This window comes from Babylonia areolata, chromosome 30 (genome assembly GCF_041734735.1).
Source record: "Babylonia areolata isolate BAREFJ2019XMU chromosome 30, ASM4173473v1, whole genome shotgun sequence".
NCBI classification, from domain to species: Eukaryota; Metazoa; Mollusca; class Gastropoda; order Neogastropoda; family Buccinidae; genus Babylonia; species Babylonia areolata.
Genome location: NC_134905.1, coordinates 12,709,714 through 12,736,921, shown reverse-complemented (window position 1 = coordinate 12,736,921; position 27,208 = coordinate 12,709,714). Strand labels below are relative to the sequence as shown.

Here is a 27,208-nt window from a genome sequence, read left to right as displayed (position 1 = left end):
GGAAGGCAGCCACAACGCTCGCCCGCCTCACACAAAGAGCGTGGACAAATCCCAAGCTAACCACGAAGACAAGGATGGCTGTATACAACGCCTGCGTCCTCAGCACCTTGCTGTATGGCAGTGAGGCGTGGACCACACATGCTCGTCAGGAGAAAAGGCTCAATACCTTCCACCTGAGAAGCCTACGGCGCATTCTCGGCATCTCCTGGCAAGACAAGGTGACAAACACCGAAGTCCTGACTCGCGCTGGCCTCCCGACCATGTATACCATGCTGAGACAGCGTCGGCTGCGCTGGCTGGGCCACGTTCGCTGCATGGAAGATGGTCGCATCCCAAAAGACATCTTTTATGGAGAGCTCGCCACGGGCAGAGAAGCATCGGCCGCCCACAGCTGAGATACAAAGACGTTTGCAAGCGTGACATGAAGGCACTTGAGATCAACACTGAGTCCTGGGAGGACCTTGCAGATGACCGCAACAGATGGAGAAGCACTCTCAAGAATCAGCTACGGATTGGTGAGGACAAACTGTCAGCTGCTGCAGCAGAAAAGCGAGCTTGCAGAAAAGGGACGGCTGCCAACAGACCAGCATCAGCTTACACATGTGATCGCTGCGCATCGGTCTCTACAGTCATAGGCGACGCTGCTTGGTCCAAGCAGACAGCCCAATTAGACACTCGGTCGGATATACTCTATCCATGGTCAGTCGTGACCGAAGGAGGCCTACTATATATATATATATATATATATATATATATATATATATATATATAATCGTCATGTGCGCGGATAAAATTATGTCAAATCAAATCAAAGTATGGTGCTTAGATCCTTGCCGACCACAAAGGCCATATCAAGGCTATCGCCACGTTGCAATCTACTTCCAGCCAATGGTAAAAAAGTGTAATGAAAACTAATCATTGCTCAATCATTACGCTCAAAAAGTCGTCTTCTTTTTTAAATAACAAATAAATTATAAGAAAAAAAAACTGCCCGAGTTTAAAACATTCAAATCTGATTTAAAATGTTCACTTCTTTCAAGAAGTCCATTAGCGTCCACGGAGGGACATCACGAAACAAAGTCTTCAAATTGTCCGCCGTGTATAACGTCATACTGATCCCAGCAATCAATGAGCACGTGTTTCACTGTGAGAGGCTCGTCACAAGGAATACATCGGGGGGCCTCTTCCCCTTTGACAAGTAAGAATGAGCGAGAAATAAGATTATGTAGAGTTATTGTGTGTCCGGAGGGGACGTATCGTGTGTGTGTGTTTGTTTCCAGCTGGCCATGACCAACACCCCTATCCACCCCTGGAAATTACCGGGAGTTCCTGAAGACTTCAGTGTCAGTGTGAAACGGGATGACCTCACAGGCTGTGCTTTGTCTGGTAACAAGGTAATTGTGTGGGGTGAGGGGTTGATGGAGTGTGCGGGGGTAGGTGGCAGCAACTGACGCTAATCCTTCGTTTTGTGAGGCAGACGGAGGCCACTACTTGTAGTGATCGACAAACACTTATCGGATACAGTCATTGTGGAATTTTCGTGATGAGATCGGCAGTTTGATTTGAACAGGAACTGGAACAACAACATATACATTAAAATCCTAGGTCACTTGTGTCTGAAGAATGCCCGCCCTTTCCTCCTCCTCCTCCTTCCCTTCCCACCCCCCTTTCTAAGGCTACGTTCACACTAGACACAGCCAGCTGCTGTCAGCCTGACACACCAGCACACACACACATTCAGAGAGAGAGAGAGAGAGAGAGAGAGAGCTCTGTCAGCTAGAAACAATACGGCGTCCTCAAAACGGAAGAAAGAAATATTGGGATTCGCGCTATTGAAGAGTTCTGTCCCTTGAACCATCCATCTTTCCGGTCTCATCTGTCTACACGAGATAATCAAAAAGCACACGGCTGGAGACAGCTGGTGGCCAGTGTGAACACTTTCTGCCCGCGTACATGGTGGGAAAGCACAAAATGATGGGCGCACAATGTTCGGCCAGTGGCTGTCAGCTGTCAGCATTCATCAAAAAACCCATAAAAACATACAGTTGTATCAGCACTCGCCTGACAAAGAAAACCCAGCTCTCATCTGGCAAGATGATGATGATAATAATAATAATATTAATAATGATAAATGAATGATAATGAGAAGGAGGTGAAGGAGAAGAAGAAGAGTGAATTATAGTTATAAATAATAGAACATGGGTAATCGGTGGATTTCAGTTAAGGCAAAGGGTAGAATTATCTGCAAGTGTTTCATGACCTCATACATATGCGTTTCTACTTTTCATGTCCTCCATACACCTTGTTCCAGATCAGAAAACTGGAATTTTTGTTGGCCGACGCTGTTGACCAAGGCTGCCGTCACGTGATCACGTGCGGAGAATTTCTGTCCAATCATTGTCGGGCTGTTGCTGTGTCCGCGAGGCAGCTGGGTCTCACGCCTCATCTCTTCCTGCGTACCGATATCACAGTGAGCTTTATGCTCTGTGTGTGTCTGTGTGTCTATTCGTGTAAGTGTGTGCCTGTGTGTGAGTACCTGTGTCTGCGTGTGTGTGTGTGGTTTTTTTTTGTTTTTTTTTTGTTTGTTTTTTTTTGGGGGGGTTGTTTTGTTTTTTGGTGTGTGTGTCTTTTTTTGTTCTGTGTGTGTGTGTGTGTGTGTGTGTGTGTGTGTGTGTGTGTGTTCGTGCATGTGTGTGTGCCTGTGTGTGAGTATCTGTGTGTGTGTGTGTGTGTTCGTGCATGTGTGTGTGCTGTGTGTGAGTATCTGTGTGCGCGTGTGTGTGTGTCTGTGTGATCCAGGTGATTTGCAAGAAATAACTTATGTATGTATAGATGATCCCCACTAACACACTCGAGTGACAGAGTTCAACAATCGTTACATTTTTATTGGCTGTTCTTGTGGTGTCAGGACGTGAAGACAGGACAACCTGGTGCTGTTCTTGTGGTGTGTTTCTTGTGTCACGCGAATGAGGAAGGTGGAAGAATGGTTCAAACGCTTATCTGTCAATACGGGGTTCGTGAGGGTCTGGGTTCGAATCCCGCTTTCGCACTTTCTCCCAAATTTACTAGAAAATCAATCTGAGCCTCCAGTCGTTCGGATGAGACGATAAACTGAGGTGCCGTGTACAGCACGCACTTTGTGCACTGAAAAAGAACACATGCCAACGTGAGTGTTGTTCTCTAGCAAAATTCGGCAGGAGAAATTCCTCTCTCATAGGTACACAAATATATGCATGCACTCAAGGCCTGACTAAGCACGTTGGGTTCTGCTACTGGTCAGGCATGTATCTTTCTACTTCCTGACAGAAAGAACATCGCACGTCGGAAAACATGACGCGACACAAATGACGTACACAGGTGACCATACTTCAAAGCTTTTTACAGTCTCCCTAGAGAAGACGATATGTTATAAATATAAGTCGCTGCGGAGCGACCCTCTCTTAGTTTGTTCCTCAAAGGCCTTAATAAACGCGTTTATTCTGTTGGTCAGTCATCTGCCTAGCAGATGTGGTGTAGCATATATGAATTTGTCCAAGCACAGTGACGCCTTCTTGAGAAGCTAAAACTAAAATGAACTGAAACTGTGCCAGGGCGTGAAGAGTGCTGGCTGTGAGGGCAACATGATGCTGTTCTTGTGGCACGTTTCTCGTGTCGGGATCCATATCCTTCAGTCATGGAGATTTTTCCCATCTCCCAGGTCAACATATGTGCAGACCTGCCAGTGCCTGGTACCCATTCTTGTGTATACGCACACAGAAGATCAAATACACACGTTAAAGATCCTGTAATCCATGTCAGCGTTCGGTGGGTTATGGAAATAAAAACGTACCCATCATGCACCCCCCCCAAAACGGAGTATGTCTGCCCACATGGCAGTGTAAAGAAGAAAGAAAAAACCCGGTTGTACATGTAAAATGTTACATGACTGAGTGTGTAAGTGTGCATTGACTGAAACGTGATTGAATGACGCAGGAAACGAATGATAAGCGCCCAATGGCAGCCGTAAGTCGGATTTACACAGGTAGGCAGCCTGTTGTGCAAATGGCCCCAGAGTTCGTAAAGCGCGTACAGCTTGGTCTCCGACCGGAGGATAGGCGCAATATAAATATCCATATTATTCATTCATCGTTTGCTGAAGGGGGTTCCCAGGTGGGAATGAAAACTTATTTAGGATGAACACAATGCCTTTTGCGTAGACCTCTAACTTACTAACAATTTCTTCAATCACCGATATGTGTGACGGGACATTAAACAAAAAAAAATTCCATTACTAACAATTATAGAAAAATAAGTACAATAGGTAACATGCCAACGAATAAACGTGAATAAACAAACAAGTAATAAATAAACAAATAAAGTTATAAATGAATAGACAAATGAATAAAGACAAATAATCAATTAACAAATAAATAGATAAATGAATAAATAAATAAGTAATAAATAGACAAACAAATAAATGATGCTGACCATATGATATGTTTCGCTTTTGTTTTGTTTCTTGTTTGTTTTGTTTTGTTTGTTTATCCACTGAAAGTGATTTCACTGAGAAACAATACACGACGGACTGTACAACATGATCACAAACATTGATCAAATCAGGCCACACCACCCTTTAAAGGGCTACACACCTCCAAATATGGGCTGGCCCCACTGCTCTTTTTTGTTGTGGTATGTTTCTTGCTTTCAGGACGTGAAGAGAGCTGGCTGCGAGGGCAACATGCTGCTGAATCGTCTGTGTGAGGCCCACGTCTACCTGGTCCCTCCCCACCACGACTATGACACTGACGTCATGGACAGCATGCAACGTCTGGTCAGGAACATCCGGTACAGCGTGTATGGGGGTTGGGGGTGGGAGGGTGTGTTTGTGTGTGTGTGTGTTTGTGTGTGTGTGTCTGTGTGTGTTTGTCTGTCTGTGTTTGTCTGTCTGTGTATGTGTCTCTGTGTGTGTCTGTCTCTCTGTGTGTGTATGTGTCTGTATGTATGTGCATATGCCTGTGTGTCTGTCTGCCTGTGTGTCTAGGCAACAGGGAGTGGATGGCTTAGCTGGTGGGCAGAGAGAGAGAAATCAGATAAGATAATGCGTGACCTATCAAATAACTGAATTTAAAGTAATCAATTATCATTGTAGCCAACCAACCAAACCACCAGCCACACACATTTCGATAATCAACTGTGACTGATCAAGTGGCTGAGCAGTTGGTTGGCTGGTTGGTTGAATTAATCAGTTGGTTGAAGATTGGTTAGCTTAAATGACTGATTGATCGATTGATTAATTGATTATTTGATTGCTTGATTCTGTAGTGCAAGCAGTGGAGAGTCCTGCTACGTGATTCCCATGGGAGGTGCCAGCAAGACTGGACTGTTCGGCTACATACACGCCTTTGAAGAACTACGTCAACAGGTAATCATAAAACATTCACGCCTTTGAAGAACTGCGTCAACAGATAATCATAAAACATACACGCCTTTGAAGAACAACGTCAACAGGTAATCATAAAACACACGCGCCTTTGAAGAACTACGTCAACAGGTAATTATAAAACAGACACGCCTTTGAAGAACTACGTCAACAGGTAAACATAAAACACACACGCCTTTGAAGAACTACGTCAACAGGTAATCATAACGCATATACGCCTTTGAAGAACTACGTCAACAGGTAATCATAAAACATTCACACCTTTGAAAAACTATGTCAACAGGTAATCATAAAGCATACACGCCTTTGAAGAGCTACATCAACAGGTAATCATAAAACATACACGCCTTTGAAGAACTTCGTCAACAGGTAATTATACAACATTCACACCTTTGAAGAACTCTGTCAACAGGTAATCATAAAGCATACACACCTTTAAAGAACTCCGTTAACAGATAATCATGAAATATACACGCCTTTGAAGAACTCGCCCAAAAGTGAGCATAAAACATACAAGCCTTTCAAGAATTCCGTCAACAGGTAATCATAAAGCATACACCCCTTTGAAGAACCCCGTCAACAGGTAATTATAAAACATACACCCCTTTGAAGAACTCTGTCAACAGGTAATCATAAAACATACACGACTTTGAAGAGCTCCGTTAACAGATAATCATAAAGCATACAGGCCTTTCAAGATAATTCCATCAACAGGTAATCATAAAAGACGGGTAATCATTGAAGACCTCCACCAACAGGCAACCATAGAACAGTCACACCTTTGAATAACTCTATAGCCATGCCAACAGGTAGTTATACATAATTCACGCCTTTGAAGAACTCCGTCAGCAGGTAATCATGAAACATCCACACGAAAACTTTTAAGGTCGTTGTGATCCAGAGTGGCTTTCTTTAGCAGGGGCTTGATAAGCGCAGTTTTGTATACATAAGGGAAGACACCAGAAATAAAAGAATACACCAGAAATTAAAGTAACTTGGTCGTCATAACCCCTTCCATCACAACAGTTAGCTGTAAATGTTGTAGGGGCTCAGATAATGATGCAATGAGGGCATTCATGACGTCACACCCCAGAAAAGGAAGGCTGTCAAGCACACACAGAAAACTAGCAGTAGCATCTCATTTTGAACCTCTAAAAAACGACCTTTTGAAAAAAAAAAAATATATATATATATATATATATATATTCCGAGTGGTTATTCAAGGGTATGGTACAAAAGAACTAACTAAATGATGATTTACTCTATTAAAGGATAGACATGAATTCCCACGCACAGGCCAGGAACATATAGAGGCAAGTCACAAATGGGTTTTTCTATTGTTTTATTTACAACAGTTATGAAAACATAACAGTTATGTTATGAGAGCAATCTGTGCACTTGAGCTCGCATGATACGTACATCATATGTAAACATATAACAATAGATGCAAAAGTGTCATATAAAAACTAATCCTCCAAAAGCGTTTTTGTTGGAAAAGGCTTTTTTTGAAAGGGGATCCAAATTTACTGTAAACATGGCACCATCGCTTGCCTGCAGACAACCAGCTTCACAATGCATATTGTTAGGGCGCAAATAGTTTAGATTCAATTTCGATAAGTTGCTGCAGCCATTGCTAGCCATAGACACAATGGATATTCATAAACTAGTCCCCTATAACACACAGAGCGTAATAGAGCGCTAGATCTATGTGTGTTGCTATGCTGCCTCCTGAAACTCGGCAGCAGTTCATGCAACTAACTTCACAACACGAAAAGTATTTAAAAAACGGGCAGGATTTCTTAAATGTTTCAAAAGTGTACACAAATAAATAATAACAAGGATGCAACATGGGCGATCGAATTACTTACCCCAATACACCCAAAGCAGCGCGAAGTTCTCGCTCTGCTTCTTCCACCATGGATGCTTGTGATGCCATGCTTGTTTCAAGATGCACCGGTGACGGCTGAAATTCAGCCCTAGGCCCTATCGCTCGCTTGCCTGCTTTGCAACCCTGTGGGTCTGACAGGCCCACACTGGGATTATTAAGGGGTAAACCGCCCATTGCTTCTTTGGCGGTATGTGGGTCTGAGAGGCCCACCTTGGGACGAATCTTCGAGTCAGAAGCTCAGTGCGGCGAAGGTTAAGAGAGCATATTCATAGACATACTTTTTGCATTGCTAAGACCTTGTGACAAGCTAGATCACAGGTTAGATTAAGCAAGAAGAGAAAAAAAACCCATAAAACATGAATTGTGCAAAAACATCTGAAATGAAGAAATTACAGCATGAACAGGAATGATATGAAAAATAACATATGCAACACTGTTTCAGCTCTGGCTGTAAAATGTTTCTTCAGTCCTACATAACAGAGTTTACAGTTCTGGAGGTCAGTCATAGGGACCTCCTTGGTGTAGGATCTGGTGGAAATGGAGGCAGTTCTGGTGCAGCTCGCAGGGTTGATGTCCTGGGTCGAGGTCTGGGCCTGACCAGCCACACGCCACTGTCATTGTCATTGTCAGAGTCTGACACTTTGTCACCCCGGTGGTGCAGTGGGACCGGGTGAGTTGGCGTGACTGAGGGTGGTTGTTGGCTGGACCTCTGCGGTGTGGGGCTGACGACAGGTGGGGACATCTGTGGGATGACAGCATCAGGTGTGGTGCTGTAGTGCCTCCGTCTGCGTCAGCGTCTCCTGCGTCGCTGGTTTGGAGCTGGAGTAGCTGGCATTGGTCCAGGTTGCCCAGTGTGTGTAGTTGCGACACACTGGCTGTGGGCTGGAACTGCAGGCTGGAGGTCTGCATTCAGTCGCCTGGCTCTCAGGTAGTGTCGCTTGTGGCGACACTGGTGTTCTGTGTGGCCAGACCGTTCACACCAGACACAGTGTGGAGGGTGTGGGGCTAGGTCAGCAGCACAGCAGCAAGGGTGAAGCACTGGTTGTGGAGGATGTGGGCAGTGTGCCAGCTTGGTGGACTGCAGCTGATGATGCAGGCTGGTGTTCTCAGCTGCGAGTGTGGCCAGCGGAGACTGTAGGCGGGCAACAGTTGTGTTTTCTACGCCGGGGCAGATGTTGTAGGTGTGGCTGTCCTCTCGCAGCCATCGCAGGACCTCCTTTGCTGCCTCGAAGGTGCTGTCAGGGTGGTCACGGATGAAGTGCCTGACATCACGCCTGAGTGCAGCTGGCTGAAGACCTCTGGCAAAGGCATCGCAGAGTATGGCTGCTGGCACCTGCATCACCCCATCTTCGGCCTTGTTGACCTTGGTCCACAGGTACCGAAGATGTGATGCATAGTCAGTCACCGTCTCCTTGGGCTGCTGCTGTCTGTTGAAGAAGGCAGTGGCAAGGGATGCGGTGTCTCGCTGATCTCCCTAGTTCTCCTCAATGATGTGAAGGAGTTTGGCTGGGGTGTCCACTTTGGCCACTGGCAGCCTGACGATCTGCTGGTGACATCGGCCTGCAAGGGCTGATATCAGCCAGAGAGAGACTGTCGCGTCATCCAGGTGCTGTAGCTGGAAAATAAGTCTGGCCTCACTGATGAAGTCGTCGACCTCACTGCTGCTTTCCTCACCGGTCAGTGTCGGGAGTTTGGGCAGGAAGTCGGTTGAAGCCATCTTGATGCAGGCAATGTTTCTTCGTGGACTTGTGTACCTGCTGCACTGTCTTCTCTCTTCTCCTATGTTAGACTATCCCAATGTGACTGTTAATGCAACCTCTTGTCCCTGTATGATCCTAGCTTGCAGTGCCAAGTATGTAATAGAGATAGCTTGGCTATGAGCTTTAATCTATTACAAGAGATTTAAAGAATTAGCACATCCTATGCTCACAGCGCCAAGTTGTAACAAGGTAGACTTGGTGGTAAAGGACTGTGGTTTAGGGATAGATTTAATTTTGATAAAAGAACTGTAACATTGAAGGGAAATAATTTTGGATCTATTCTGTGATGGATCAAAGTCCTGTCGTAAGGATATTTTGAAGGATCAAAACCCTGTCGGCGACACCACTTTTGTAGCCGTGCACCGAGTGGTTCTAATAGGACGGCACAAAAGACTTAACTAAATATTGATTGACTGAATTAAAGGACATATGAGAATACCCACGCACAGGCCAGGAACATATAGAGGCAAGTCACAAATGGGTTTTTCTATTGTTTTATTTACAACAGTTATGAGAACATAAGAAAAGCTAAGAAGAAGATATAAGAAGAGAAGATGAGAAAGAGAAGACTAAGGAAGAGAACACAGTGCAGCGATACGTAGCGAGATGTTAGCGGTTGTGAGAACACATGACATACACTCACACTGCCCGCGACACAGCAAGAGAGAGAGCAGCTCTGGTCAGATGACTGACCAGGTATGAAATGACCACTCATCACTCACTGTGCCAATTTATGCAAGTTAAGCAGACTGCAAAGACAGTCACGTGTGCTGCAAACAGAGTGACCCTTATCTGGCCAAATCTGACAACAATTGTGTTTCTGACAAGGTGTTCAGTGATAGATTTCTAAATGATTCCTGAACCGATTTACGTCGGATAAGTTGCAAAAGGAAGAGCTCAACATCTACTTTATAATGAGTTTAAAATGAAGTGTTGATTATTTACTATGAATTTATAATCTTAATTTAAGTCACCTGAATAGGGTCAGTTTTAACGAGCTCATTGCTGAGAATTACAAACTGCGTTAAATCATTTTAACGTAGGCAAACCCAAATGGAATAGACTTAAAGATGGAATCGCGACGATTCTGCCAGTGTATAATACTTGTAGTTTACTGATCCGACAAAAGATATAATACCATGGAACAGAAACACAGATTCCAGCTCAGCCAATAGTGTACCGTGACGCGACACTGGTCGAGCCGTGAGTAGGTTGTCTGGCGAAGAGGACAAAATGATGTAAGCGGAGTGACGTCACACAATCTGTGCCAGCCGTTTAGGGACAGCGGGTTAGTTGCGAAAACTGTCGTCTGCTGTAGCTTGTGTGTGAATCATCTGAAGCCTAAGAGCGCTGTCTGAAGCAGGATGAAGCTAAGCACTTGGTCACATCTGATTCAGAAATTAGCAATACAATATTTTCAAGTGTCTTGAACAAGGACATTAATAATGTTTGATGCTGTTAGTTCACACAGATAAAAGAAAAAGCCACACTGCATTTCTTTGTGGTTCCATCATCACTTGGAAAACCAGCTGCCTCAAATTCCCCTCCTGTGTGCTTTGACCAGAAAGTGATGTACTAACCACGGTAACAGGTGCTGTGGTCTTTATTCTATTATGTGGGCAGCATATAACTGGAAAAAATCCTCAGTGTGTGAGCACGCGCGTGCGCGCGCATCTGTGTATGTGCGTGTGTGTGTGTGTGACAGGGGGTACTGGAGCAGTTTGATGACTTGGTGTTTCCCTGTGGGAGCGGAGGGACATCGGCCGAGCTAGCCATCGCCAATCACCTGACTGGTGGACATCTCAGGTAGGGGTCAGGACTGACCATTACCATTGATCTGACAGGTGGTCATCTCAGGTAGGGGCCAGAACTGACCATTACCATTGACCTGACAGGTGGACTCTCAGGTAGGGGTCAGTACTGACCATTACCATTGACCTGACAGGTGGACATCTCAGGTAGGAGTCAGGACTGACCATTACCATTGACCTGACAGGTGGACTCTCAGGTAGGGGTCAGGACTGACCATTACCATTGACCTGACAGGTGGACTCTCAGGTAGGGGTCAGGACTGACCATTACCACTGACCTGACCTGTGGAGTCTTGAGGCAGAGTTCAGAACTTCATCCAAAGTCTTACAGTGTCCTCCTTGGCCTCGGGTGAAACTGACATATTTGTTGGCTGCATATTGTGTAGGATTCCCAGAAATTGTAACTGATTCAACAAAAAGAAGTGGATGAAACATTATTTCACGTGCATTACTCCCATCTGACAACAAAAGCCATCCCGCAGCTGAAATGAATAGACGATTGGAAATAAAAGAACAATGAGGGCAGGAGAGTAGAGAAGTAACTCTCCCCATTTACAAGGTACACAACTTCAAGTAAATGTTGCTTGTGCTATCGATTTAGCTAGTACACGGGTAAATAGATGGTACATTGGAGTTAACCCAGACACTTCCTATACAGCAGCAATGACAGAAGAAATTACATTAACATTATATTAACTTTTATTCAAGAATTGCACAGCTTTTTAGTCCTGAATATGTGACAAGGAATATACAGACAATACATTACAAACACATGGTTGCCTCAATACATTTTTCTCTGAATGAAAGAACAATGAGGCTAGGAGGTTTCAGAATTAAACAATAATAAAGAAAGGTTTAACGTTAGGGATTAAACAAGAATAAAGTAAAAATAAGTCTCCATTTTCAAGGTACACAACTTCAAGTCATATCTGCTAAGATGCTGAACAGATGATTAAATTCATACTATAAAAAAGAAATAGAATAAACAAAAACTTTGACCACCATAACTTGAAATTTAGCATAATCATACCTGATTCTGTTTCCCTCTGCGGTGTGTGTGCGTGCCGGCGTGCGTGTATGCGTGTGTGTATATGAGCGTGTATGTGTTTGTGTGTGTGCGTGCATGTGTGAGTATGTTAGCGTGTGTGAGTGTGTGTTTGTATGTGTGTGCGAGCGTGTGTGTATGTGTGCGTGTGTATGTGAGCATGTCTGTGTGAGTGCGTGTGTGTGTGTGTGTGTGTGTAGTCATTCCTCCATGTACGTAGGCGCTTCTATCCTGTGCACCGTATTCCTGCATGCTTGCGGTAACCCCAGTCATTTCAACGGATGTCTTTCAACACAGCTTGAACGACGGAAAACTAGGCCACCGTGTAGTTCATATGGTTGAAAGTGTAAGCCTGCGGTGTTCTCTGAACAATCTGCAGATTACATGGCTGAAACCACTGGCCTGCAGACATCTCTGAAAAACTGAAGATTACATGGCTGTATCTATAGGCCTGCACTGTTCTCTGACATTCTGCAGATTACATGGTAGAAAGTGTAGGCCTACAGTGTTCTCTGACAATCTGCAGATTATGAATGAATTATTTGGATACTTATATAGCGCCTATCCTCAGTCGGAGACCAAGCTCAAAGCGCTTTACAAACTCAGTCATTTGCAAAGCAGGCTGCCTCCTAGGTAGAGCAGACTGACGGCTGCCATTTGTTTCATGTGTCATTCAGTCAGATTTCAGACACGCACACATACACACTCAGACACATGTATGACCGTTTTGTTTATTTAACCCGCTATGTAGGCATCCATACTCCGTTTTTGGCGGGATGGGGGGTGGAGAGGTTGGGTGAAACTACAGGTCTGCAGTGTTCTCAGAACAATCTGCAGGTTGCATGGCTGAAACCACAGGTCTGCAGTGTTCTCTGAACAATCTGCAGGTTGCATGGCTCAAACCACAGGTCTGCAGTGTTCTCTGAAACCACAGGTCTGCAGTGTTCTCAGAACAATCTGCAGGTTGCATGGCTGAAACCACAGGTCTGCAGTGTTCTCTGAAACCACAGGTCTGCAGTGTTCTCTGAAACCACAGGTCTGCAGTGTTCTCTGAACAATCTGCAGGTTACATGGCGTGGCCGCTGCGCACAGTGTGGACTTTTTCTATGAGCACTGCGACAAAAGCCTGAAGGAGGTGGGACTGGGGCATCTCAAGTCTCGGGACCTGCTGCGTGTCGTCGGTGGCTTCATCGGCAGGGGCTATGGGCTGTCCACCAAACAAGAGTTGGGTAAGCTTCCAAGACTACTTCTTCTTCTTCTTCTTCTTTTCCTCCTCCTCCTCCTCTTCTGGTCTGACCACCAAGAAAGAGCTGGGTATAAGCTTCCAAGAATTCTTATTCTTCTTAGGTTTTTTTTTTCATGCATACATCCAACCTGATATTGACTATGCATCAACATGCTGGGACGGGGCTAGTAAAAATTGCTTAAAACCTCTTGAAAGTATATACAGACGTTCCCTTAAGCTCATTCTCCTTAAATCTTCTATTCAAGCAAATGACTATGTTGAACTAAATATTCTCCCCTTTCATCGTAAATGTCGCTTTAACAAGGGTGTTTTTATGTTCAAAATTATGAAGAACTTTGCACCGCCCTATCTTTATAGGAAATTCCCGGAAAGAATCATTCGTAGCAAGAGTACCATTTTTACCCCTCGTCCCAGAACTAACCTTTTCATGTCCTCTCTCACTTATTCTGGTGGTAAACTGTGGAATGAAATCCCCGAGTATCTTAGAAATAGATCTACTATAGCATCTTTCAAAAAAGCGTATCAAAAATATCTGATGCAACAAACTTAATCAGTACCAGCAAAATCAAAGCATATGATGAGATCCTAGTAAGCCAACGTACTTTGATAAATTGTTCTCCAACAGTATGTAAGCAAGGAAAATCGGCGAGTGTAAGTATGCGTGTGTATCTCTGTGTACTTGTGTGTTTGAGATTATGTGTATGATGCCTGTGTGTGCGCACACGTGTGTGTGTTTGAAGATTTTCATGTGGCAATGTTTTGTATGATTTTCATGTTTCCGTAATTGTAGTCTTTGATTCATCCATTTATGTGACTATTATTATCTATTTGGTTTGTTCTATGTCATTTATTATTCATACTTATTTCATTTATTACAATGTGTGTATGCGTGTGTGAGGGCATGGTGTAAAGAAGCTTCCAGCCTATCCATTTTACCCTCAATAAAACATTTGTCATTGTCATTGTCATAGGTCTTCTTTTTCTTCGTCTTCGTCTTCTTCTTCATCGTCCATCTTCCTCTTCTTCTGGTCTGTCCTCCAAGAAAGGGCTAAGCTTCTAAAACTGCTTCTTCTTCTTCTTCTTCTAGTTGTCTTATTGTCCATTCACTTCAAAGGTATTTATGTACCTAACAGAGTGGATTTTCTTCTCCAGAATTTTGCCAGAGGACAACCCATTTGTTGCCATGGGTTCTTTTTCAGTGCGCCAAGTGCGTGCTGCACCCGGGACATCGGTCTGTCGTCTCACCCGAATGACTAGACAGTCTGATTTTCCAGTCAAACATAGGAGAAAGAGCGAGACCGGGATTGGAACCCAGACCCTCATGGGCACTGTAGTGGCAGATATGAAAATATAGATGCTTGAATAGCGCCTATCCTCGGTAGGTGACCAAACTCTAAGTGCTTTACAAACACGAAGTCATTTGCACAACAAACTGCCTGCCTACCAGGGAAGAGCCGATATTGAGAGTCTTAACCATTCTGCCACCCCCATCCTGTGACTGCACGTGAAATACGTGTTTTCAGAATTCATCCAGCATGTGGCAGCCCAGACGTCTGTGATGTTGGACATCGTGTACTCTGCCAAGGCTGTTCTGGGTCTGGTCAGTGAGCTGCGAAACAACCCGTCCGCTTTTCAGGGCCGTCGTATCCTCTATCTACACACAGGTAGTATCCTCTATCATCTACACACAGGTAGTATCCTCTATCATCTACACACAGGTAGTATCCTCTGTCTACACACAGGTAGTATCCTCTATCATCTACACACAGGTAGTATCCTATATCTACACATCTACACACAGGTAGTATCCTCTACACATCTATACACAGGTAGTATCCTCTATCTACACGCATGTAGTATCCTCTATCTATACATCTATACACAGGCAGTATCATCTGTCTGCACACAGGCAGTATCCTCTATCTACACATAGGCAGTATCGTCTATCTACACACAGGTGGTATCCTCTATCTACACACAGGCAGTATCCTCTATCTACACACAGGTAGTATCCCCTGTCTACACATCTACACACAGGTAGTATCCTCTATCTACACACAGGCAGTAACCTCTATCTACACACAGGTAGTATCCTTTATCTACACATCTACACACAGGTAGTATCCTCTATCGACACACAGGTAGTATCCTCAATCTACTCATCTACACACAGGTAGTATCTACACACAGGTAGTATCTTCTATTTACACACGAGTAGTATTCTCTATCTACACATCTAGTCACAGGTAGTATGCTCTATCAACACACAGGTAGTATCCTCTATCTGCACATCTACACACGTGTAGTATCCTCTATCTACACACAGGTAGTATCCTATATCTACACATCTACACACAGGTAGTATTCTCTATCAACACACAGGTATTATTCTCTATCTACACATCTACACACAGGTAGTATGCTCTATCAACACACAGGTAGTATTCTCTGTCTACACATCTACACACAGGTAGTATCTTCTATCTACACACAGGCAGTATCCTCTATCAACACACAGGTAGTATCCTCTATCTACACATCTACACACAGGCAGTATCCTTATCTACACACAGGCAGTATCCTCTATCTACACACAGGTAGTAGTCTCTATCAACACAAAGGCAGTATCCTCTATCTACACACATTCAGTATCCTCTATCAACACACAGGTAGTATCCTCTATCAACACACAGGTAGTATCCTCTATCTACACACAGGTAGTATCCTCTATCTACACACAGGCAGTATCCTCTGTCTACACACATTCAGTATCCTCTATCTACACACAGGCAGTATCCTCTGTCTACACATCTACAGACAGGCAGTATCCTCTGTCTACACATCTACACATAGGTAGTATCCTCTATCTACACACAGGCAGTATCCTCTGTCTACACACATTCAGTATCCTCTATCTACACACAGGCAGTATCCTCTGTCTACACATCTACACACGGGTAGTATCCTCTATCTACACACAGGCAGTAACCTCTATCTACACACAGGTAGTATCCTCTATCTACACATCTACACACAGGTAGTATCCTCTATCGACACACAGGTAGTATCCTCTGTCAACACATCTACACACAGGTAGTATTCTCTATCTACACACATGTAGTATCCTCTATCAACACACAGGTAGTATCCTCTATCTACGCGCAGGTAGTATCCTCTGTCTACACATCTACACACAGGTAGTATCCTCTGTCTACACATCTACACATAGGTAGTATCCTCTATCTACACACAGGCAGTATCCTCTGTCTACACACATTCAGTATCCTCTATCTACACACAGGCAGTATCCTCTGTCTACACATCTACACACGGGTAGTATCCTCTATCTACACACAGGCAGTAACCTCTATCTACACACAGGTAGTATCCTCTATCTACACATCTACACACAGGTAGTATCCTCTATCGACACACAGGTAGTATCCTCTGTCAACACATCTACACACAGGTAGTATTCTCTATCTACACACATGTAGTATCCTCTATCAACACACAGGTAGTATCCTCTATCTACGCGCAGGTAGTATCCTCTGTCTACACATCTACACACAGGTAGTATCCTCTTTCTACACATCTACACACGTGTAGTATCCTCTATCTACACACAGGCAGTATCCTCTATCTACACACATTCAATATCCTCTATCTACACACAGGCAGTATCCTCTGTCTACACATCTACACACAGGTAATATCCTCTATCTACACATTTACACACATGTAGTATCCTCTATCAGCACACAGGTAGTATCCTCTATCTACACACCGGTAATATCCTCTATCTACACATTTACACACATGTAGTATCCTCTATCAGCACACAGGTAGTATCCTCTATCTACACACCGGTAATATCCTCTATCTACACATCTAGACACAGGTCGTATCCTCTGTCTACACACAGGTAGTATCCTCTATCTGCACACAGGTAGTATCCTCTATCTGCACACAGGTGTTGTTCTCGGTTTGGGGATTGGTGTTCATTTTTTTAATTTTTGAGTTGATAAAACGTACGCATGTTGTGTGTGTGTGTGTGTGTATGTGTGTGTCGTGGTGTGTGTGTGTGTGTGTGTATGTGTGTGTCGTGGTGTGTGTGTGTGTGTGTGTGTGTGTGTGTGTGTTGTGGAGTGTTTGTGCGTGTGCGTGTTTCGTGCGTGTGCTGTGTGTGTGTGTGTGTGTGTGTGTGTGTTGTAACGTATGTATGTGTAAGCGTGCATGCGCGCGTATGTGTGTTTGTGTGTGTTTGTGTGCTCGTTTCAACCTAAAAGGGTTCAATTGATATATTGATTACCGTCCGTTTTCTTAGAATTAAACGTTAACTGTTCTTCAGAATGAGATGACTGGTGTCTCGCCTAGTGATGGCATGATTGATGTGTTCATGGTGATTTCTTGTTCATTAATTTAATGTCGTGTCCCTCTGTCTGTTTAAGTATCTATTTTACTTAATCTGTTCCCCACAAGGCCTGACTACGCGCGTTGGATTACACTGCTGGTCAGGCATCTGCTTAGCACATGTGGTATATAGTATATGGGTTTGTCCGAACGCAGTGACAACTCCTTGAGGAAGTGAGCTGACTGATGTGTATAGTTTCCCTTCAAAAGAGGCGTGGTAGCATCGTAACAAATCGCTTTGTACATGTGTTGTCGGTGACAATTTTTAATATGGTATCTTTTTGTGCATGTTAATTTTGGTTTTGTCTATTGGAAATTGCGGACAAATTTCACGCAGGAACAAAAGGCTCCCAGCCGTTGTTTTGTAGTTTGATGTATTGTGAAACACATGAATTTGACGTCATCCATGAACAACGTCACGCTCGCTTGGGACTATCTCCAATTTCTGAACGGCCGGCTTGCCCTTGGTGAATTCGGGAGTGCCAGCTGGCTTGCCCGTGGTGAATTCGAGAGTGCCAACTGGCTTGCCCTTGGTGAATTCGAATTCGAGAGTGCCAACTGGCTTGCCATTGGTGAATTCGAGAGTGCCAACTGGCTTGCCCTTGGTGAATTCGAGAGTGCCAACTGGCTTGCCCTTGGTGAATTCGAATTCGAGAGTGCCAACTGGCTTGCCCTTGGTGAATTCGAATTCGAGAGTGCCAACTGGCTTGCCCTTGGTGAATTCGAGAGTGCCAACTGGCTTGCCCTTGGTGAATTCGAGAGTGCCAACTGGCTTGCCCTTGGTGAATTCGGGAGTGCCAACTGGCTTGCCCTTGGTGAATTCGGGAGTGCCAACTGGCGTGCCCTTGGTGAATTCGGGAGTGCCAACTGGCTTGCCCTTGGTGAATTCGGTAGTGCCAGAAACATTCCCGTTGGGAACAGCATCGTCTGACAGGCAGACTGAGATAAGGGAGACGCTGGTCCACTGCCGTCCTAGGGGAGAGACTACCAGCTGAGGGAGAGCGGCCATGCCAAGGCCACCAGGAAGGACGGACCAGCCATCAGTGTGGTGCCCTGTGTACCATGGTGTCAGTCTGTGGTGTGTCGGCGCCTAACACGTGGGCAGCCGTAGTCGTAGTGTGTGAAGTTTCTTTTTGTTTATTTTTGAGTGAGTTCGGAAACTAACGAACATTTATTTTCTTACAATCTTTACTTTGATTATGTATCTATTAATATTATTAAGTGTAAATAGCCCAGTTAAAAAGTAACAGGAAATGGGAGTTTTCGTTCTTCAAAAAAATCTAGATTCGTGTTTGTGTTGCTTTATGGTTCGAATGGAGTGCCAGGTGAAAACAGCACAGGCCCACGTATTTACGTAAAAAAAACAAACCATTCCGTTACAAGCATGTGAACAGTACATGCAGCACTGCAATACCTTTGGATACTCTAGAACCAAGGACGCGCGCGCGCGCGCGCATACACACACACACACACACACACACACACACACACACACACACACTTCGAACAATTACGCACGTGCGAAATGTATTTCTTTTTCACTGCAGGTGCATCTTTAGAATAGAACAGAATAGAATATGTCTTTATTACCAAGTGTACAGGGGTCACAAGGAATATTGGAATATTCAAACACAGCATTCAACGATACATTCATCTGATATTTGTTGTTTACAAATAACATCTTTCATTTCCAGGAGGAATTTTTTCCTTGTATGATGAACGGATGACCCCAGTTCTGGAGGACAGGGAGGAGCAGCAACATCACATCAAGCTGTTGTCCCAAATGGATGAGACTCCAGTGTGACTTCATGTCAACATCACATCAAGCTGTTGTCTCAAATGGATGAGACTCCAGTGTGACTTCATGTCAACATCACATCAAACTGTTGTCTCAAATGGATGAGACTTCAGTGTGACTTCATGTCAACTGCCTTTTGTGATCTCTAATCGTGCTCGCTTCTGTTCTTTTTTTGTTTGTGTATTGTTGTTGTTTTGGGGTTGTTGGTTTTTTGTTGTTGTTTTTCGTTTTTGTTGGTTGTGTGTGTGTGTGTGTGTGTGTGTGTGTGTGTGTGTGTGTGTGTGCTGTTTTTGTTGTGTGTGTATTTGTGTGTGTGTGTGTGTGTGTGTTATTGTTGTTGTTTTTTGCTTGTTTTTCGTTTTGTTTTTTGTTGTTGTTTTTGGTGTAGGGGTGTTGTTTGTTCGTCTCTTTTGGGGGTGTTTGTCCTTTTTTTCACCGGGAGTTGGATATTGATACAATCAGTGTTACAACGATTCATTCCACTGACTCCATTTCGTTCCAAGTGCTCAGTTAGATGTTTGGCTGTCAGATACAACCAGTGATGCCACATGGATCTGTTGTGCTATGGGTGCTAGATAATGCTGATTTTCGTTGTGAATCAGTCTGTTGACTGGTTTTAACCATTTTAGGGGTGGATATGCGAACACCGAATGATCAAGTTTACGGCGAAAGAATAGCTATCCAATATATTATATGTGTATTTGATTGTCGTTTGTGGTAGTGGAGAAATGTCGTTTGTGGTAGTGGAGAAAAAAAAAGATGAGTCCAGTCTCGTCGTTGTCTTGTAATCACGTGATGATCACAGTGAATTGCTCCCATTACAGTTCTGTGAGCCTACATCGGGAGTAAAACCAACATACGTGGATTTCTCTGTGTGTGTGTGTGTGTGTGGGTGGGTGGGTGTGTCTGTGTGTGTGTCTGAGAGAGAGAGTGTGTGTGTATGTGTGTGTTGTGTGTGTGCGCGTGCGCATGTATGTGTGCGTGTGTGTGAGAGAGATTGTGTGTGTTGTATGTGTTTTGTGTGTGTGTACGTGTCTTGTGCTCGCGTGCGTGCGTAATTCAAATTTTCTTTTCATATCAGATTTACTGAAACCGGCTCTAATGAACTATATACAGAGAACGTTTTTGATTGATTCTACAATATGTCCATACACCACATTTTTTTTACATGAACATATTTCCGTCAAAACAGAGGAAACTCCTGAAGAGTATGCCAACAGCGTGTCACCAGGAGTTGTGCACAGCCGTTGTATTCACCGAATTTGATTCGCTCCTGTTTGTGCATTAAGTCGTCACGGGAGTATAGCACGTGCACTGCCGTTTTTGTAGCCGACATTTGATTCGCTCCTCTTTGTGCATTAAGTCGTCACGGGAATGTCCCATGTCATTTTAATCGACTTTGGTGACCAAATTGTGCTCATGTAGCATTTCTACACCGTCAATAAATGTTTATATGTCACAAACCGAAAGTGAAAATGATAAGTCGAACGGTAACGTTTACGCATTAATTTGTTGAACTAGTTATTCACGAGAGAATGGGGATAATCATCATCTACGTTCTTTTTTTAAAGTTTTTTTTTTCTCTCCGCAATGAGATGCGATTGTATCGTATCAAAGGCTGAAGCACACCAACGAAACAAACTCAGACTTTCGTTTTTTTACAAAAGAGTGTCATTCACTTCCGGCCATATCTTGATGCAGGGTTGTCGTTCTTCTTTCTTCTCCAGAAGTAACTTCATCTGCCCATGAAAGAAGCCAAACAGTCCTTCTGGAAATGAGAGACAGAATTCAAATAGTGAACATTTCCATATTCAGTTTCGTAAGGAGGCGTCACAGCGTTCGGACAATTCCATATACGCTACAGCACGTCTGCTAAGCAGATGCCTGACAAGCAAATTAACCCAACGCGCTGAGTTAGGCCTCGAGTGCATGCATTATATTTGTATTTATATTTGTGTTTCTTTTTATCACAACAGATTTCTCTGTATGTAATTCGGGCTGCTCTCCCCCAGGGAGAGCGCGTCGTTGCACTACAGTGCTACCTTTTTTTTTCCTGCGTGCAGTTTTATTTGTTTTTCCTATCCAAGTGGATTTGTCTACAGAATTTTGCCAGGAACAACCCTTTTGTTTCCGTGGGTTCTTTTACGTGCGCTAAGTGCATGCTGCACACTGGACCTCCGTTTATCGTCTCATTCGAATAACTAGCGTCCAGACCACCACTCAAGGTCTAGTGGAGGGGGAGAAAATATCGGCGGCTGAGCTGTGATTCGAACCAGCGCGCTCAGATTCTCTCGCTTACCTTTAGGCCATCACTCCACATAATTATTTGTGTACCTATCAGAGCGGATTTCGTCTGCAGAATTTTTCCAGAGGACAACACTCTCGTTGCTATGTATTCTTTTTAAGTACGCCCAGGTGCATGTTGCACACGGGACCTCGGCTTGTTCTCTCATCCGAAAGACTTGACGCTCAGTTCCATTTTGCTGTCATTAAACTTGGGGGAAAGGGCGCGAGCGGGATTCAAACTCTGTGTTGGCAGATGAGCGTCTTAACCATTCTGCCACCTTCCACCTGATAGTGAACAGTGAATAGGGTATGACGGCGGAAGAGGGGAAAGGGAGGAAGGGGGATGATCAGATGAGAGATGTCCAACAGCCTGAGTTTTGTATTTGTAACAAACAAAAAGACCACTGACCCTAACACCACCAACTATACATCCCCTCACCCTCAAAACAAAAAACAAAACAAAACAAAACAAACAAACAAACAAAAAGATCTCCCAGGTCAACAGATGTGCAGACCTAGCTGCAAGTGCCTGAATTCCTTTCGTGTGTATACGCACGCAGAAGATCAATACGCACGTTAAATATCCTGAAATCCATGTCAGCGTTCGATGGGTTATGGAAACTGGGGCACCCAGCATGCACACCCCCGAAAACGGAGTATGGCTGCTTACATGGCGGGGAGAATAAAAAAAACTGACATACACGTGAAATGTTACATGTCTTTCTGAATGTGTATGTGTGCGTGCCTAAAATCTGATTGATTGACAGGAAACGAATGATGAACGCCCAATGGCAGCCATCACTCGGCTCTAGCCAGGCGGGCAGCCTGTTGTGTAAATGACCCTGAGTTTGTAAAGCGCTTAGAGCTTGGTCATCGACCTAGGATAGGCGCTAGAAAGTATCCATGTCATTCATTCATTCAATGTTCGTCCTGTATTATTTGTGACAGTTACGGGAGCCCGATGCACCTGTCTCATACTTCCCCCTTCCCTCTCCCTGCGCATCCCCCCCTCCCTTACCCCGTACACATTCATTTAGATCAGCGTTTGTTCCGCTTGTGGTTTTGTATGATGTGTAATGTTCCATGATGGATTTAAATTGAGAATGCGATCTCGTATCAGAACCTTACACGGTCCATATTTTGACGCACAGACCACGTTCACACACACACACACACACACACACACACACACACACACATCATAGCACACGCTGTGCTTTGGCAAGAAGATACACATTTTTACGATCATGTTTCGTTTTCATAAAACCAACAGCATAAAACAACTATGCAGTATGACAGGTAACACACACACACACACACACACACACACACACACACACACACGGGTGCGAGGCAAGGTAGCTTTAGTTATTAGATAAAACCCATCGAGGTTACAGGTAAGATGTTATATAAAAGGCACTTAAAACTCTTCGATGCTGCAATTTATGCTCACACACACACACACACACACACACACACACACACACACACACACACACACACTTCATCCCCAAAATCTGTCACAACTCGACAGGAAAATCACTGTCAATGGAAAAGATAGTCATCATCACTATCAGCGTGGACAGTATGACTGTTAAGATTATTATTCTTTATCACTTTTATCACCTTCAAAATTAACCATCATCGCGTTTATCACCGTCAGAAATAGGCATCATCACTTTCATCACCGTCAAAATAATCATCGTCCCTTTCATCACTGTTAAAACTATTCATCGTTACTTTCATCACTGTCAAAAATAGCCATCACCACTTTTATCACCATAAAAAAATAGTCATCGTCACTTTTATCACCGTTGAAATAAGTCATTATTACTTTTATCACAGTCAAAAATAATCACCATCACTGTTTTCACTGTCAAAACAATCATTATCATCTTTTATCACCGTCAAAAATAGTCATCGTCACTTTCATTGCCGCCAAGTATAGTCATCATCATTTTTATCACCGTCAAAAAAAGGCATCATCATTTTGATCGCCGTCAAAAATAGTCATTCTCACTTATATCACCGTCGAAAAGAGTCATTGTCACCGTCACTGTCATCACAGTTGAAATTAATTATTTTGATTTTTTTCACCGTCAAAATACTAAATAGTCATCGTTATCTTTTTCACTGTTGAAATTGATAATCATCACTTTATCATCTTAAAAACAATAATCACCGTAACTTTTATTAACGTTAAAAATCATCACCTTTTTCACCGTCAAAAAAAGTTTTGATCTTTTTTATCTCCGTTGGAATTTTATAACTTTCACTTTATCACCTTCAAAAATAATCATCACCACTTTCATCACCGTCAAAAAACACGTCATCACTTTCATCATCGTCAAAAATAATCATCAAGACTTTCATCACCGTCAAAAAATTCATCATCACTTTTATCACCGTCGAAAATAGTCGTCGTCATTTTTATCACCGTCAAAAATAATCATCATCACTTTCATCATCGTCAAAAATAATCATCATCACTTTCATCACCGTCAAGAAAGTCGTCATCACTTTCATCACCGTAAGAAAGTAGTCATCATTTTCATCACCGTCAAAAATAATCATCATCACTTTCATCACCGTCGAAAACAGTCTTTGTCATTTTTATGACCGTCAAAATAATCATCATCACTTTCATCGCCGTCAAAAAAGTCGTCATCACTTTCATCACCGTATAAAATAATCATCATCGCTTTCATCACAGTAAAAAACAATCATTATCATTTTCATCACCCTCAAAAATGATCATCATCACTTTCATCACCGTCAAAAACAATTATCGTCAAAAATAATCATCATCACTTTCATCACCGTCAAAAATAATTATCATCACTTTCATCACCATCAAAAAAATAGTCATCACTTTCATCACCGTAAAAAATAATCATCATCGCTTTCATCACAGTAAAAAAACAATCATTATCATTTTCATCACCGTCAAAAATAATCATCATCACTTTCATCACCGTCAAAAACAATTATCGTCAAAAATAATCATCATCACTTTCATCACCGTCAAAAATAATTATCATCACTTTCATCACCGTCAAAAAAATAGTCATCACTTTCATCACCGTAAAAAATAATCATCATCGCTTTCATCACAGTAAAAAACAATCATTATCATTTTTATCACCGTCAAAAATAATCATCATCACTTTCATCACCGTCAAAAACAATTATCGTCAAAAATAATCATCACCACTTTCATCACCGTCAAAAATAATTATCATCACTTTCATCACCGTAAAAAAAATAGTCATCACTTTCATCACCGTAAAAAATAATCATCATCGCTTTCATCACCGTCAAAAACAATCATTATCACTTTCATCACCGTCAAAAAAGTCGTCATCACTTTCATCACCCTCAAAAATAATCATCATCACTTTCATCACCGTCAAAAATAATCATCATCACTTTCATCACCGTCAAAAATAATCATCACTTTCACCACCGTCAAAAATAATTATCATCACTTTCATCACCGTCAAAAATAATCATCATCACTTTCATCACCGTCAAAAATAATCATCATCACTTTCATCACCGTCAAAAAAATAGTCATCACTTACATCACCCTGAAAAATAATCATCATCACTTTCTCACCGTCAAAAACAATCATTATCACTTTCATCACCCTCAAAAATAATCATCATCACTTTCATCACCGTCAAAAAAAAATCGTCATCACTTTTATCACCGTCGAAAATAGTGGTCGTCATTTTTATCACCGTCAAAAATAATCCACATCACTTTCATCACCGTCTAAAATAATCATCATCACTTTCATCACCGTCAAAAAAGTCGTCATCACTTTTATCACCGTAAAAAAAAAATAAAATAAAATAAAATAAAATCGTCATCACTTTTATCACCGTCGAAAATAGTGGTCGTCATGTTTATCACCGTCAAAATAATTATCAGTACTTTCATCGCCGTCAAAAAAAATCATCATCACTTTCATCACCGTAAAAAAAAAAAAGTCGTCATCACTTTCATCACCGTAAAAAAAAGTCGTCATCACTTCCATCACCGTCAAGGCCGACATCATCGTCCCAAGTGCTGTTGTAGTGACTGCCGAGTCTCACAGAGGCTTTGGCATTCTTCTTCCTGTCCTTCAGTCTCTTCTTCTCCTTCTTCTCCACGTACAGGGCGTCGGCCTTCATGCTCAGCTTGAGCAGGTCCGTGATGGGCAGCGTGGCCGCCAGGTCTGTGATGAGGCTGTGCAGAAACTGTGGCCAGTGAGGGGAATGCCGCAAGGCGTAGATGTGGGCCCTCACCTGTTCTGAAAACATGGCCAGCTCCGTCTGGCTAGGCAGTGGCGTTGTTGGTGGTGGCGGTTGTGGTGGTGAATTTCCCTCTGCCTTATCCTGTACTTTCTCGTATGCCTTCTCTTTTACCTTGGTGGGTAGTGGTGGTAGTTGTTCCCATGCCTTCTCCTCCTCCGCCGGGTTCTCCTCCGGTTTTTTTAGGTTCTCCTGACCCTGTGAAATCTTCTGCTCCTCCTGTTCCTTCTCCTCCGCCTCCAGCGTTCTTCGGCCACCATCTGCCTTCGTTTTCTCCTTCATGTTCTCCTCAGCCTTTTTCTTCTCCTGCAGCCTGATTCCCCTGGCCTTGGTTCTCTGGCCACGTCTTTGGTTTGGGGGCATCCTTTTCCTGTGATGATGGTAGTGGTGGTGGTGGTGGATACTACAATCAGAATCAGAATAACTTTATTATGTCAGTACAGAAATGAAGTGTGGCGAAGTCTATGACACATGCAGATTACAAACAAAACGGTAAAGATTTGGCATACAACATACGCAACAAAACCACACTCAACAGAGTCATAGCAAAGCAGTTCTGATAAAAAATATTAACCTTCCACTATTCAAAACACACACACGTACACGTGCGCGCACACACACGTGCACGCGACCATGCACCCTATCTTTTGCATGAATTAAATACATATGCACAACGTAGCGAACAAATATGGCGGTGAAGTACTAAAGGACAACCAACAGGACAGATTCATTCACTTGGGGATGCTTTCGTCACTAGAATAAAACATGGACTTGGCGTTTTGAAAGCCTGCAGAAAATGAGAGAGCGAGAGACAGTTGGAAGACTTGATCGGAAATATCTTTCTTTTGCTCAGGTGCCAAAGGGTGCAATTACTGTCGATTTGATGAACCAGATAATGAGTTAGGGGTGGGGTTCATGTGAATGAGAAGCGTAAACCACATGATTCTGGCGTTGTGTCTGCTATAAGAAAAACAGCATAACCATACATATCTACAGATATGCCAGTATCCACGTGTCCAAAATGCAACAATATATGTACAGTAAACAGCTGTAGGCGGTCAATGTTGGTTGGAAATAGATATGAAATAACAGACCAGTCAACAGGGCAAACATTTTCATATACACAACTACAATTTCATTCATATATATTGGCAATAATGATTCAACATATTAATTAACACACACACACACACACACACACACACACACACACACACACACACACACACACACACACACACAG

The 27,208-nt window shown here is 43.2% G+C and overlaps 2 protein-coding genes across 2 annotated transcripts in view; one reads left to right on the top strand and one right to left on the bottom strand.

Moving 5' to 3' along the window:
• LOC143275567 (uncharacterized) overlaps positions 1-20,218 on the top strand; it is a 29,114-nt gene extending 8,896 nt beyond the window's left edge. Inside the window, exons 2-9 of the mRNA XM_076579768.1 lie at positions 1,281-1,394; positions 2,312-2,470; positions 4,688-4,824; positions 5,302-5,401; positions 10,773-10,873; positions 12,989-13,152; positions 14,693-14,833; positions 19,277-20,218. Of these exons, the coding sequence (XP_076435883.1) occupies positions 1,281-1,394; positions 2,312-2,470; positions 4,688-4,824; positions 5,302-5,401; positions 10,773-10,873; positions 12,989-13,152; positions 14,693-14,833; positions 19,277-19,386 (1,026 nt within the window). The 3' untranslated portion in view covers positions 19,387-20,218. The remainder of the gene's footprint in view (positions 1-1,280; positions 1,395-2,311; positions 2,471-4,687; positions 4,825-5,301; positions 5,402-10,772; positions 10,874-12,988; positions 13,153-14,692; positions 14,834-19,276) is intronic.
• A 2,806-nt stretch (positions 20,219-23,024) lies between these two features.
• Positions 23,025-27,208, bottom strand: part of LOC143275610 (uncharacterized) — a 4,799-nt gene continuing 615 nt past the window's right edge. Inside the window, exon 2 of the mRNA XM_076579849.1 lies at positions 23,025-26,368. Coding sequence (XP_076435964.1) covers positions 25,678-26,328 — 651 coding nt within the window. The 5' untranslated portion in view covers positions 26,329-26,368 and the 3' untranslated portion in view covers positions 23,025-25,677. The remainder of the gene's footprint in view (positions 26,369-27,208) is intronic.